The 15519-nt window shown below is 37.4% G+C and overlaps 1 protein-coding gene and 1 pseudogene across 9 annotated transcripts in view; one reads left to right on the forward strand and one right to left on the reverse strand.

Moving 5' to 3' along the window:
- Mrtfb (myocardin related transcription factor B) overlaps positions 1 to 15519 on the forward strand; it is a 184786-nt gene that overhangs the window by 129276 nt on the left and 39991 nt on the right. For all 9 annotated transcript variants that reach the window (XM_074059998.1, XM_074059997.1, XM_074059996.1 and 6 more), the window contains 3 exons: positions 9891 to 9956; positions 11974 to 12029; positions 13174 to 13249. In XM_074059998.1, coding sequence (XP_073916099.1) covers positions 9891 to 9956; positions 11974 to 12029; positions 13174 to 13249 — 198 coding nt within the window. The remainder of the gene's footprint in view (positions 1 to 9890; positions 9957 to 11973; positions 12030 to 13173; positions 13250 to 15519) is intronic.
- LOC141418695 (small nucleolar RNA SNORA31) lies at positions 12293 to 12400 on the reverse strand (annotated as a pseudogene).

The raw sequence follows: 15519 nt of genomic DNA on the forward strand, positions 1-15519 counted from the left end.
AGCATTTTAGTTTGTACTACAGTTTTGCTCTTTAATTGCTAATACATGAGAGTAATTGCTGCATCCTGGATTATGGGACCTCCTTATAGACGAGGGATAGTGGCTCAGAATTCTATCATCTCCCCACCCTAGCTGGTAGTATGATTAATAAGGATGCAGTAGACAGTCTTGCAGTAAAAAGAAAAGCTGACTTTTCCTGCTTAGTCTAAGGACCAACTTTTTCCGACACTAACCGGCACAGATTTCTAGTTAACTTGATGTCATTGCTCCCTTTTTAATCAGAAAAAATAGTCATAATATAAATATTCCTGATGCAAATGCCATTTGCTCTTTGTAGTATCTGAACTCTGGATTTATGTGCACACTGAAGCTCTGCTTTTGTTTCAGACAGGAAGTGGTGATGGAAGTTTGCTTAATCAGTGCAGATAACACAGCTCTAGAGGACACACCACCATTTTATTTTTGGTCTCTTTGCATTCCATTTTTAAAAATTTTTTGAACAACCTTATTTTATAATTGGCAAATTATAAACTCTGTGGCCTTTGCTACTTTTTGGCATCTGTGAGAATATTTAGTGCTTTGTTTCTTCCTTAATCCAGCATGGGTTCTACATTAATTTTAACTGGAGATGAGAAGTTCATATCCATCACTTTTTCATGGTCTTGTCTTCTTTTGCCTACAGCCTCTTCTTCTACCCTTTGGTCTACTCTTCAAAACAGTATAGTCATATTTTGTCCTCTCTTCCTTGCATCAACTTCAATTTAAAAATAACCTCAGAATTCGGGCAAATTCACACAATTAAATCAAAGTTTGCTCCAAAATAATCACTTTCCCAGGGAAAATGCTTTTGGTAATTTAGTCTTAAATGTAATACAGTATTCTCTTTTTTAGAAGACTGTAACTCATTTATATATATTCTAACTGTACCATGCGAAATGAAGTAGAGCATGTTTTTTAAAACTTCTACATATGGTAAACATTGTGAAAGATGCTAGAAATATAAGGATGAAATCTACTTCTAGAGAAACAGAGGCAAAAATAACCCTAGAATTCACTGTGATAGGGAATATATCATGTTTTTATAGTTATTCATTTCTTTAAAGATTGAGTCATCCAAGGGTTAATGGAATTATGTTGGTAGGAAGGTACAGCTAGGGAGCATGGGAAATAGGAAATTTGATTTTAGTTTCTTAAAGTTCATTCTAACTGTGCTCTTTTTTAATTTATTGAGGCAAAATTCACATAACTTAAAATTAATTATTTTAAAGTGAACATTTCAGTGGCATTTTTGTGTATTCACCATGTTGAGTAACAACTACCACTATTTAATCCCAAAACATTTAGTTGACCTCAAAAGAAAACCCCATAGCCATTATCCTCTTTCCCCAGTCCCTGGCAACTAACAGTCTGCACTCTGCCCCTGGATGTTTCACATAAATGAAATCATACAATATGTAATTTTTTGTGTGTGTCTTCTTTCATTTAGCATAATGTTTTCTAAGTTCTTCAACATTTAGTATGTATCAGTACTTACTTCCTTTTTATGGGAGAATACTATTCCATTGTGTGAATAGACTACAATTTGACCAGTCGTCTGTAGATGACATTTGGTTATTTCTACCAGTTGGCTGTTGTGGGTAGTGTTGCTCTGAACATGTGTATACATGTGTTTGAGTACCTCATTTCAATTCTTTGCATTTCATGGAGGAATGAAACTGCTGTGCTGTAATTATTCTTAACTCAAATTTTAATACTGAACTTTAGAAAGACCTGTTCTAATTTTGTATCTTGTGGTATTCTTCTCTCATAAAAATGACATAGTTCAGAGCCAATGAATGACTTGCCAGTTTCTTGACTGATATGCCTGCCCCGCCTCACCTCAAGTGGTTGCCTTGATTATTTGGAGCATTTAGGTAATAAATTACTGTGTTTCTCTTTCAACTTGCTTTTCACAGTCTGCTATGATTATTTTAAACCTCTTTCACAGAGGTTTAAAAGTTACAACTAACTTTCCCTTCACCCATCTCACTTTCAACAGATGACTTCTCTTCTACTTTTCTGGGAAAATAAAAGCCATCCTCTGGGAACTCCTTGGACATCCCAGACTAAAGCTATGAGACTCCCTACAGGAGTGTCCACTCCTCATTGCCTGCAGTTGTGATGTAGTTTTTCTTAACAGAGACCATCCTATATGTCTGAATCCCCTCCTACAGCCTCCGAGGAACCTGCTGTCTTCTTGTTCTCATGTTCTTGCTCTCATTCATGCTCATTCTCGTTCCTTCCCTCTCTCTCCCTCAAGACTCTTCCCACTCGAAGTTCCACACCCTGGAGGTTCACTTTCTCTTGTAGGTCAACATCTTAGAAGCGTGCTTTCATGAACAGCACTCAGCATTCTTGCCCATTCCTTACTCCTTTACCTCCTCCAGCCTAACTTCTATAAAAGCATCCCCTTTGTCTATTAAAGCAGCTGTCGTTCTACCCCCTTCTAGAAACACTTTTACATACACTCTTCTGATTCCTCTACCTTCTTACTCCTCTGAGGTCCTTTGCTGGATCTTCCTTCCATATCTGACCCATAAATGGACATTTCATTGTCAGCTTTTTTTTTTTTAAGGTTTAGACAAGCTCATTTATTCTTTCTTTCTTTTTTTTTTTTTTAACCAGCTGTTTTTATTGCCCCAAGGAAAGAAAGACCTCATACCTGTGCAGCTAGGAGCACCCTTTGAGGGATCACTGTCTTGATTCCTTCCATTCTGAAGGATGAGTCACTTCTGTGCACCTTTGTACTTGCACATGCTAGGAAGCCACTCTACCACTGAGCCACACCCCCCTCCCTCCTGCCTTTTAACGGCCTGACTTTACAATTAATAGTCTCAAAACCATTGTCATTGTCAGCTTTCTTAAGAGCTCAGTTCTGAGATTCTTTTGTCCTGTGTATTTAATATATTCTGTCCTTTAGCAAACTCCAGTGGCTTCAAATACTGTATAATTGATAACTCCCAGATTCCTTTCGGTCTGTGAAATCCAGACCCACAGAGTCAATCACCATTTTGATATCTCCACTTCAAATCAAACATGTCCAAGACCAAACTTCTAATGGCCAATTTATGTTCCTTATCAGTAAGTGGTCTACTATACTAGGTGCTCAGACCTGAAACTCAGGAATCATCTTTGTCTTTCTCCTTCAAGCTCAATGACCAATCCCTTAACCACACACTATTGATTTTAAGTATATCTCAGATCTGTACAGTACCTCTCTCAATCATGTGGAAGGTAATGAAAAATTAATCCCTATGATCAAAATTTAAAAAATAAAAGCCATCCTCTGGGAACTACCCTGGAACATCAAAAGTCTTCCACAAAATTTATAAATAAATGTGTGATATGTACAAGAGAAAGCATAACCTGAGCTCTGTAAATACCTCCCATTGCTTTGAAAACCCAGCCCCATCACCCCCAGCTAATTCTTTTGCTCTCTTACTGTCCCTTACTGCTTATTCGTTATATGAAGTTTTACTAACATTTGGCATGATATCACCACTACCTTTAGGTGGATAGGGCCAGTCTTTGTTTCTGAATTAAAGTTACCTTAAAATATAATGATGTATATGTATATGGAAAAGGGAGGAACAAAGAGGTACTCTCTTATCTTGCAAGTGGGACTATAGATTGGTACAAATATTTGAATGGCAAAATGATACTATCAAATTTTAAATAAATGTTCCATTTTTAGAAATGTAGTCTATAGGCATATCATAAAAGATGCCTCAAAGATGAATGTGACTGTTCACTTGTAGCATTGTTTATAGTAGGGAAAAAAATACCTGGTAACATATACCAATCAATACATCCATCTGTTAGATATAGCCATGCAGAAGAAACAGCTGCATTCTATGTTGGGTTTTTTTTGGTTCTGTTTCATTTTTGTACCACTGAGATATGAACTCAGGCTCTCACACTAGGCAGGAGCTTTACCACTTGAGCCACTCCACCAGTTCTTTTTGTGTTTGAGTATTTTCAAGATAGGGTCTTGCGAACCATTTACTCAGGCTGGCCTCAAACCATAATCTTCCTGATTTCTGCCACTAGCGCCCAGCCATTCCATGTTGTTTTTAAAGCAAATTCCCAAACTACATGAACTATATGATCTCACCCCATGTATTTCCTTCACAAACTCTCTATAAAATATCAGTGGAATATTCACAAAACATTTTTTGTACCCATAGGAATCCAACTACCTTTTTGGAGAAAGATAGGAGGTCTGAGTGGGATTGATTGACTTTTTATTTTTAATACTTTTGGATAGACATGTGCAGTTTTATTTTTAACAAATAAATAGGAAAACCTTATATAATGCATAGATTCTTAAATCAAGAGATTAGCAGTTTAGGCAGTGGTCCCTCTCTGAGTTCAGACTGCAAAATAAACCATTCACAACAAAGAAATCCATGAATCTGTGGTACTAAATTTTTTTTATCCTTATAGTTTTGTTTTGGGACAGAAGGTGGTTTATCTTCACAGATGTCTAAAGTTAATAGTAGCAGTACATTAATAACAGACACCACCATTTTTTAACATTTATTTTTGAAGAAAAATATAATAGTTCTTCAGTCTTGTGCCTTTTTAACGAAAGGTTTTTCAAGATTCGGTATGTCCTGACCTGCTAAAACAATTGTAATCCTCAGTCTGGCCACTAACTGCTGCTTGATGAAGCATCAAGGCAAGGTTTAAATGAATGCCAGTTCATCCCTCCTGTGCCCAAGCTCAAAAGATAATATAAGGATTTTGGCTCTTCTAACCTTGCTTCTTCTAATACTTGCTTTTATTACAGGATTAGGTCCCTCACTTAATACTATTTAAATGATACATGATAAATTTTTTGCCAAAGTCCAACCACTTCATTCTCTTAACTACTCAACCATCTGTTGGGGGCAGTGCGTATCTAAAACCAAGACCTATTTATTGCCTTTCAGTGACTTCAGAGTCAGCTCTGGGCTGCTCTTTAGTTTTCCATCTTTGCTTTTGCCTCTACTTCACTGCTCAAGTTTTTGGGTTGAGGGTGTGCTTTTTCACCCTGTGTGCTTATCTCCCCTCCTTTGCCCTCCTCATAGTCCATCACTGAAATCTTAATTATTCACAGAGAACTTCCAAGACCATAGCTGCCTGCCATTCTGTTTTCCAGAAACTGTCATTTCTGCTTTGGTTTTGTAATGTTCAGTTCTCAGATGTTCCCTCACAAACTCCCTGGGCCCAGGCTATGCTTTGTTTTGTCCTGCTCATCTCATGACTGTTTTCTGTCATTAATATGCTACAGAATGTGTTTTTTTCTTTTATAGTGAAAATCACCTTAATTTCATCATATTAAGGATACATTTCAAAACTAATAGAAACAAAACAGAATAGACACCATCTTGTTTCAAAAATCAGTTGAAATTTTTGAACTGAGATATAAATATGACAGTGACATATATTTTAAGGTATTTTTGTATTGGCAAGTAATCTTTTTTTTTTTTTTGCCACTTTAAACCATTTAAGAAGAGTTTTTTTGATATCTGAACTATTTGTAGTGCTAAGAAATGACATTTCCAGACGGATGAACTATCTTTTTTGGAGTAGTGATTAAGATCAAATTTTTGCTTGTATAAAAATAGAGCAAATTCAAAACACTTCTATTGACATAATACTGCTTTTATCAGTTGTGACAAGGAATAAACATTAAGTAAAATTTTCAAAATTACATTAATTTCTTACATGTAATAGGAAAGAAAACATTGATGTTAGCCCTCAGAGATAATAAAGACACAGCACCTTGGAAAAATTCAGTAATTAAACTTTTTCTCTAAATGAAATGGGCAGAAAGTCATCTGCATTCATGTTCTCATACTCTACTATAATTCCAAAAGAAGATGGTTTGTGCCCAAAGAAATTAGTCTCAGTACTTAATGACTTCCCAGTATAGCTCATGTAGAGGTACTACTCCATCTAGGAATTTTAATTTAGAAGGTGATAGGAATTGAGGAATGAGCTCTGTACACAAAACTTTCACCACAGCATTGTGTATACTTCCAAAAATTGGAAACAACCTAAGTGGTAGGTAGAGATATTTAGTCAACTATGGTGTGTCCACCCAGCAGAGTATCTAATGTAGCCATTAAAAGGTGTGTCATCATTTATATAGAATAGGATTATAATATGCCTTTGCACTCAGCTCTGTCGAAGTGTTTTGCACAAAAAAATATAACACCACCCATATGAAATACTTTTCTGTATCAGCCCTTTCTTTTTTCTTTCCTTTATTGAGACAGTTTTAAGCCCTGTTTTAAACCTTAATTTTAAACTTAAGGAGTGCTATAACTGTAAACTGTAACATGAATTCTATTGTGCTCTATTACTTACCTCTTTTGTTTTCTCTTTTTCCCATTCTTATTTATTTTTTTATTGTTGTGCTGGGTGGGGGTACATTGTAGCATTTATAAAAGTTCTTACAGTATATCATATTTGAATTCACCCCCTCCACCATTCTCCTTTATACCCCCTCCCCACCTGTTTTGTTTCCTGTAAGATGTAGATACTGTCACTGAGTGTTTTGAAGTGTTCTTCCTCCTGAAAATTGTATAGCTTCACCTGCATTCTTTGCTTGCATGCAATAATTTTCAAGATGGCAATGATGCAACTACATGTCAGTCAACTTACTAACAGCATGGAGGTTGTGAGTTAAGAACTCATTTACACAATTCATCTACCCCATGAGGCACCGAGAGAAGACTCTTGTAGACATGAGACCATTGTCAGGGAGACTGACTTTTTAGGCAGCTGTATCACCACAACCACCACCACAGGACATGGTGCTGGACCAGTGTCAGTCTTCAGTCTGCAGCTAGAAATGAGATCTTGTCTCAACACACCTGAAGAGTGTATTGAGTTTTCCAGAGATCAGAAGCATACCAGCTTCCTCATTGCTCTTAAGAAACACAGCTGCTGTGCAAGGGGCCAGGTAATCAGTGCTCTGGACTACCTTTCCCTCCACATAGCTGAGAACACCCTAGGGTGAACAAGGAGGCTGTGGAGGACAAAGAGGGTCTGCTTGATAAAGCCTCTTGACCCACAACAGTAAATGCCTCCTGGATCATTAGAAGAGTCAGGGACTCTGTTTTCAGGGTCTCTTAACCATTCGCAGACCCCAAGAAGTACCAATAAATTCTGCTCTCAGTTCCTGACATAGAGCTCTTTCTAGATCCTAGCAATCCTCAGCATGGTAAGAAGTTTTTGTTGTTGTTTTGGATATGTTAACAAGATGCTAGTAGCTGGAGGCCCTGAATGGCTTCAGCCATTCATTCCTAGAAGAATTAGTCCTAGGAAGACCAATGCATAGTCAAGGGAAGGATGGTGTGCCTGGAAAGGACTTGGGAGTTCTGCTCCTCCTGTCCTGTGCAACTGTTCCATTGGGCTGTTTCTGAATTATATCTTTTATAATAAATCAGCAATGATAAAGTGCCTTCCTGCATTCTGTGACTGATTCTAGCAAATTCTTGAGTCCAGTAGGGTGTTGTCGCAACCTCCAACTTCGTGGAGGCCTAGACTAGTGACTGGCATCTGAAACAACAGCAGTCTTGGGTGTCAGACCCTAACTCTATGTACCTGGGTCTGAATTGAACTGAACTGATAGATACTCAGTTGATGTGCTCAGATGGAGAACTAGTTGATATGGGGGAAGCCCATCCAGTAGTGTTGAGACCAGAAATAGGTATAGTGACATGCAGGTTTTGTGTGCTGCCCTCCTGGTAACAGGTGCCTTTTTGCATATCAACATAACAGTACAATTCTAGTCATTGGAGATACGGCCAGAGGACTGCTCTCCTGGTGCATGTGCATTCTGAAATGACCAATACACAGTTGGGAGATACTTCCAAGACTAATTAGCTATTGTCATCAGTGGGCTTGCAAATCAATTTGTTGTTAATTTACACTTCATTCACCCAGAACTTGTACCGTGTTGGATACATCTGTCGCTCTCTGAACATTTCAGACATTTTGTGCTTTGGGGGGTGGTTTTTATTTGAAATAAAAAAGGGACCTGTTGATATTTCTGTTGTTTTCTTTTTTCTGCCCTTCTTTGAGGCTCCTTGAGAGAATGGAAGGACCATGCTGCTGGATCTTCTCCCTCTGACATGGACCTCTGACATGTCCTCTGTAGAGGACAAAGAGGGTCTGCTTGACCTGGTGCTCCATACTGCCAGCCTTTGAGCTAGAGTTGTCCTGACCCCTCCCATCCTGTGCTCCTTTACGTAGGATTCTGTCTCTTGTGCATGACCACCCAGCATTGGCATCAGCGTTCCTAGGAGAATGGTAGAGAACACAGCCACTGGGTGCTATCAGATCCACAGTCCACTCCTTGGTTATTTTTGTTCCTGGTAAAGTACAATGGGAACATGCCATCCTTGATAAACTGCATCAGGAAAAGATTTGTTTGCACACAACTGACTCAGAGTATCACCAGACATTCTAATGTCAGAAATGTGCATTTACCTTTCCAAACTTAATTTTTCTTTCACTTCATGTAACAGAATCTTACATCATTTGCTTCAGCTCTAAAGGAGGTAATCAGTGAAGCATGATTGTGTAGCCCCAAAACTAACAAACCCATTTCTGTATTCAATAAAGAACGATGTTCATATATATCAAGATAACAGAATATTTTTAAGAGCCTTTGTACAGTTCAGGTTCTTCTTGAAGTATATGTAAGACAGCTGTGCTCTGCAGTCAGCAGAAGACCACATGCCAGCCAGGGCAGTCAGGGCCATGGTCCCTGCACCCTCAGGCTTCACTGCTTGCAGGGGACACCACATATACTGGGTTCTGAGCCAGCTTCTCATTCCAGCAATCTTCCTCGCTGAAGAATTCTGTCTTGTCGCTCCACCATGAAGAAACATCCATAGTTGCTTTTTTTTAAAGCATATTGATAACCCTTAGCACAGCCTCAATCATCCTATCCTTGGTTTTCATCCATGATTTGAAACAAAAACCTAAATGAAAGCTTAAAATTAAACATATGTCTAATCAACCCAAAGAAATACTTCTCAGCATCATTTCGTGTATTCTTCTTTTATGAAATAGGCTCCTTTTCTACATAAAAATACATAGATACTATAAAAGGAATCTACTTGAGAAATCTTGGAAAAACATTAATTTTTAATTAAATTTGGCAAACTGGATGTCCATATTTCGTGATGATACCTTGCTCTCTACCAGTTCTAATATTTAGTCTCTTCTATTAAAATAATAAGGTGTTGGTTGATTTCTGGCTTTCTTAGAACTTACGGAATGAGATCTATATGGTATTATGTTTATGTAAAGATCATTAAACTCCTAATTTAGAAATTGCCTTTTAGGTCATTAGTAATATTTCATAGGTCTAGTTAATATGTACTTAGGCTTCGTTAAGCTACTTAAATTTTATTCTTGATGAACTACGTCCCTCCAAACAAGTCAATCTTTGCTTAAAATAAAATTTTACTATTAACGTATTTAAAAAAGAACCTAAAGGATGTAAAGGACTCTCACATTTCTATTTCTGTGAATGTGAGTTCTTTATTAATAGCAAGGTAGAAACCAAGTGTTCTGGTTTACTTGCTTGGATACCATGTAATATATTTAAGTAGGAAATACTTAGCCTCAGTCATAAATTAGATTATCAGTGAAATAAAAACTCTGCTAAGTAAACTTTAGAGTTCCCCAAACAGGCAGCATCATAAGTTGGATGGTGCCAGGTACCTTCTTGTTTAATTTTGGAATAGATGTTTAGTAAAACTTGACAGTGTGCTCTCAGGAACCCCAGGAGCTGGATCTTTCACTTGCTAATACCTCCAGTGATGTTTGTTTCCTTCCCACAGTGCTCCAGCTGAGGTTGCAACAGAGGAGGACAAGAGAACAGCTAGTGGACCAGGGCATCATGCCACGTAAGATTGCTGTGCCATTGTCATCTCTGGGGTGCCATTACAAGATGGACATGTCCAGTTGTATCCATTCAGTACACAGTTACCAATGGGTTTATCAGCACTGCCAACTATAAGAGACCATGTAGAATACATTTTAAAATCAGGTGCACTTTAAAAAATAGACTTGAATTTTAAATTATACAAAGAACACCATTAAGACACTAAAGTTTTTACTTCAAACTAATATTTTAGTTTTTAAATGATTGAAGTAATCACTCTACTAAATGGATCTGAGATTAGACTTGCAAAAATAGCATGTAAAATTAATTCACAATCTAGTTCTACTTAAACTTACTTCAGATTAATTATCTTTGGTACTGTACTATGATGTATGTAATTAAGTGTATCTCGGTTACAGGACTGATAAACATTCCATTTGTAGTTAATAAAATCTTTCTGGGGCTGGAGTAATGGCTCAAGTGATAGAGCACCTGCCTAGCAGCATGAAGCCCCAAGTTCAAACCCCAGTATTGCCAAAAGAACAAAAATGTTTCTGCTCTAAGTACAGATACGTCCTAAGTATCAGTGGAGTTCATTCCCTCAAGAAATTTTGAGACTTTATTAATTTTAGAGTATTTATTTAAATTGTCTTCTTTACCTTTAACCACCAGCTTTGGGGTAATTTTATATTTTTAAAGAGGAAGTATGGTTGTTTTATGTAAACCATGGGATTATTTATCTGGATTTTGTCTAAAAAAAGTTTTCCAACAGTTAACTTACTTGGCTTTAAAACATTAGAAAGAAATTACAAAATGAATTTTTCTTCCAGTCTCCTAAATCATTTCTTGCCCATAAATCATTTATTGATTTGTGACAAGTAATGATTTTTCTCCCCAATGAAACTTTTTTTTTTCTGGACTACTGTTGATAGTATCTAAATAGTTTAGATCCAGTGTTGTGGATAATCACTCAGATGTTTCTACCACCATATTCCTCTCTATGAGGTATTTAAGACACCACTACTAAGCCAGCTCTTATCTGCTTTGGGGAGCTGGTCCCTAGCCAAACCAACTTTACTGGACTCCTGGGAGCCTCTGCAGTACCTCAAGGACCAGGGCTAAAAATAATGCTTAAGAGCTGATTGTTGACAATCCAAGGAAGCCTCATCCTTGTGGGTGGATAAGCATCCCAGCCCATCTATTCACCTGACTTCCTGAGGTTACACAGGCAGGCTTTGCTCAAGCAATGATACACATAAGCAGAAGAGATTTTACAAGTATACTTGATAGAAATTGTGTAGCAGGTGATGTTTTGTTAAGCACTGCTAACCCTATGCTGAGATTTTAGATGATTTAATATACTCGTAGTTAGCATATGAAAGACTCAATATTTCTTCAGAGTGTGTTGCATTGTGGTATGGTAGAAAGAACATGAACCTTTTGAAATCAGAATCTTAGATTTAAATCCCACTTTAACCACCATCTAACTATGTGATCTCAAGAAATCACTTAATCCTTAGAGCCTTTCATCCATACGGGACTGATTCCTACCTTGCGAGATGGTCATGAAGACTAACAGCAGCATAACTGTGACTGGCCAGAGTTCTGAACAAATGCTACCTCATATTGGTTGGACAGAACATGCTCTGTGTCCTCGTGTTCAAACTTAGGTTACTAGGTTACTGCTCAGGCCATGTGGGCTTTTTCAAATAGCTTCTATAGCCATTAAGAGGCAAAGACTCAAAAGGAATCAACAAATAGGTCCCTGGCGATGGAAATTGTCCCGATAGTGGTCTGACCTGATGTTGTCATTATTTCTACAACTCTTTTAAATGCTCATATGTTTTATTTGTGAATACATAATTTAAATTCTGTAACATTTAAAGTTTCAAATTTTTCAGATCTCCTAAAGAAACTAGTAAATAAATGGAACTGTAGATGTGCACTACTAGGATTATCAACATGATATGCGGTAACACTGGACTGAGGCGTGAGCTTCTCTGTTTACTCCGTGGAAATGATTTCTTTTCTCCTCACAGCTTTGAAGAGCCCAGCGGCATTCCATGAACAGATAAAAAGCTTGGAACGAGCCAGAGTAAGAAAGTTCACTTTAAAATAGTTTGTTTCTCTGCTTTATTCTAAAGTACTTGTGGACAAGTAGAAATCTTACCCCTAAACGTGTCAATAGAGAAAATATATCTTGAAGATACATGGTGTGGACAGCATGTATACTAGGGAAGTTTGATCTTTGAGGTTTGCAGCAAATAGATGACATTTAAATTTTATTCCTTTAAAACCAGTGAATAGTTTTGTACATAAAAGAAAAAATCATACTTCTTCAGTTTTTTTTTTTCCTGTCGACATATTTCCCAATTCAATCTGGGCTGCCACAGAGACAGAAAGCACAGGGATTACTTTCTTTTGCATCCTAGTTCACACTTCTTCACTTTCTTGCTTTCAAAGCACAGTGACAGTTTTTTGAGACCTAACAGAAAAGTAATTCTGCTGTTTGTTACCCCAGCAGGGGGACAGCCAACTGATTGATGTGTTGATATAGATCGTTAGGTGACCTGTACATTCAACCAATGGTAGGAGAGTGTGGCCAAGTCAGAGAACATGGCTACACTCTTCTATATTCCTTGAGATGGCTCCATTAGAGCTGCATATCACAGGAGTATTTTTCTCTAAAAGTAGTGTTATGCACATTGATTGTTTTGGCTGTTTTGGGGGATAACTTCTATCATGAAGAATGAAATAAGCATATTCCAAAAATTCCTTAACAGTTTCCCCAGAATGTAATAATGATCTCTTAGAGTCTTATAAATACAAAACTCATTTTAAAGCCCCATTGTTCAAGAATTGAGTACAGTTCTGATTAAGAAAATAGGATTGAGAATATGAACTCAAATTAGACATACTGATATTCAAATGGATTTCTGCTTGTCCTGAAGTTTAGATTTGAGATGTTTAAATGATTAAGTTCTGTGTTCATTCAAAATTCATCTTCAAAATGTTGAGCTTTTGACTTTCCCACATTTTAATATAAAACCCTATAAAGTGCTTATACCAACATAACTTCAATTTAAATCATGCTTTGAATACTAGTTTCTCCACATACTAACTTCTAGTCTTTCTCTCAAAGACATGACAAAAAAAAGTATGCAGTCTACTTAAGGGGAGAACCTTGAAGAAAATTTAAAACCACAATAAATCTCAAGCACTTCTTTTTCTTTTTTAAGACCGAAAACTTTTTGAAACACAAGATTCGGAGTCGACCAGATCGTTCTGAACTTGTCAGGATGCACATTTTAGAAGGTAAAAGTTTTATTTCTACTTATTTTGCAACATTTTCTCAAGAAAAGAAGTTTCCCATTTTATTCCCACTTTAATAACTTTTTACCACACAGGCTGACATTCTCCAAATTGGATGGCAACATGAAGACCCAGACTAGCTTATTATGTTAGAGACATTGGGGAAGGATTGATTCTCCAAATAACCAGTGCATGGACTGACTCTTCCCACCAGGTGGTACCATAGGTGCCTTTCCCATACAGTTCTGGAAAGACATTTTTGGTCCAGAGGATTTCTTTATCAGTGTAAGACTTGTGCCCTGCTCATTAAGTCATAGAATATATATAATAACCCCAAGTCCAGCCCTAATCTCTAACCTGTTTATGTCTACCAAACACAGTGTCCACACCTGCCGTCTTCTCTCCAACAATCCAGTCTGATCTGACCTTTATCCTAAGCACCCCACCCACTCTACCAAAGCCCCTTGTGCTCTAACCTCATCCCGTAGGAGGCTGGGAGAAATGGCTCCATGTTATTCTTGCTAAACATATGGCTCAGGCCTGGATGTTTTTCTCTCTAGAGACAGAGCATTCGTGAAAGCTAGTACTACCTCTGTCAAAAATTCCAAGTTGTATTTTTTTTCATTGTTTTGCTTCTCTAATTTATTGAGCAAGACTAGAAGCTTGATCCTGTGCTAGTCACGAGTGTCTTAAGCCTTGAGAAGATTCAAAAAGAATTTGGAAACTTCTCAGATACTTAGAGACAGTTGTCAGGTTGAAATAATATCTGTTGTCTCTGGGTCTGAAGATAGATAGGATATTAGGATCACATCTTAACCTAAGGAATAGCATCATCCTAAAGGCCAGGCATGAGAATATAAAGTATTCAGAAGACGATGTGGTTTCCATTATTACAGGTGTTCACTGGCCAAAATGCTAGACAATGAAACCAACAGTGAGCGAGACAGGCTTCTCCTTCCCAGAGCTTGTGTTCTGGTAGCAGAGACAGATAACGAACAGCCAAAAAAAATGAATTACAAACTGAGAAAGCACTATGTGGAACAGTAAGCAGGCTTTTGTTGCAGAGAAAAGGCACAGGCTAATACCACATTAGGATGTTGTAAACAAGTTCCAAATACCAAGTTGGTCTCTACAACCCCCAGAAGGGTCTCCTGTAACCTGAAGAATCCATGATCGTTGCTAGCCCTCCACGTCCATGAATGGGAGGTGGGAGGTATGTACCTTTCTCCACTTTGGGTCATGTTCTCAAAAGCTTTTCCAGTGCTGCAGTAGTAGGGCACAGCAGCTGTCAGCGATCAGGCATAAGTGACTTCAGAGCAGCAAACCCTCTGGTAAGTAACACAGCAGTTGTCTTCTGGGCCAAAAATACCTTGATCTATGAGGGACAGCGCTTGAGTAGTAACAGTGCTATCTGTTTACATGTGCCTTCTAACTACAGCAGGCCTTACTAATGTAATTAAAATCAAAGCAAATATATTTTGACTATCATAAGGAACCAGGTTTGCATTTATTTAGAAAAAAGACTACCCCCAACATTTAAGAACTTAACAGTGTATATGAATGAACCATAAATATTTAAGACATCTGTTCTAAAGTTAGAATTTTTGAAGTATCTTAAAACCACCTCCAACAATATTTTAACATTAACCCAATTTTGATTGGATTGGGTATTTGGCAGGTAAGAGTCTAAATTATTTTCTGATAGTTCAACAAACAATTCAGCCTCAGCCTTGTGGAAGTAGGAAGTAGTAAGACTACAAACAGAAGCATACCAACATTCCAGGCTCTACTTACTTACTTTGGAAATATTTTCTTTCCAAACATATTGCTGGTATCACTTGGGTGGCATTAATAGGAGAAGGGAGATAAACAGAAGCCTCTCCTACCTGGATCTTAATAAAAACATTGAAAAATGAACTAGAGTGATTTAGAGTAATTCTCCCTACCTATCCTCTTCCTGTGCAGTTACAGGTGTTTTATCTCACAAGAGTAGGTCCACAGTTGGTTACACAGAAAATTATTAATAGGAGATAGTCACATATTTTAATAAATGCCAATATTCCAACCAAAGGCTAAGCCTTCTTTTGGAGGAAGAGTTTAGTAAATGGAGTACCCATCATCTTTACTACATAAAACCAGCCATTATACATCATTAACAATTTCCATTTATGGTGCAATAAAACATACAATCTGAGTTTTAAAATCCTAGATTTTATGGTCTTTTTCCAAAATTTTTTGTAATTGTTAACTGCCCAAACTAATTTGAAAGTGAA

This window comes from Castor canadensis, chromosome 17 (assembly GCF_047511655.1).
Source record: "Castor canadensis chromosome 17, mCasCan1.hap1v2, whole genome shotgun sequence".
In the NCBI taxonomy this organism is placed as follows: Eukaryota; Metazoa; Chordata; class Mammalia; order Rodentia; family Castoridae; genus Castor; species Castor canadensis.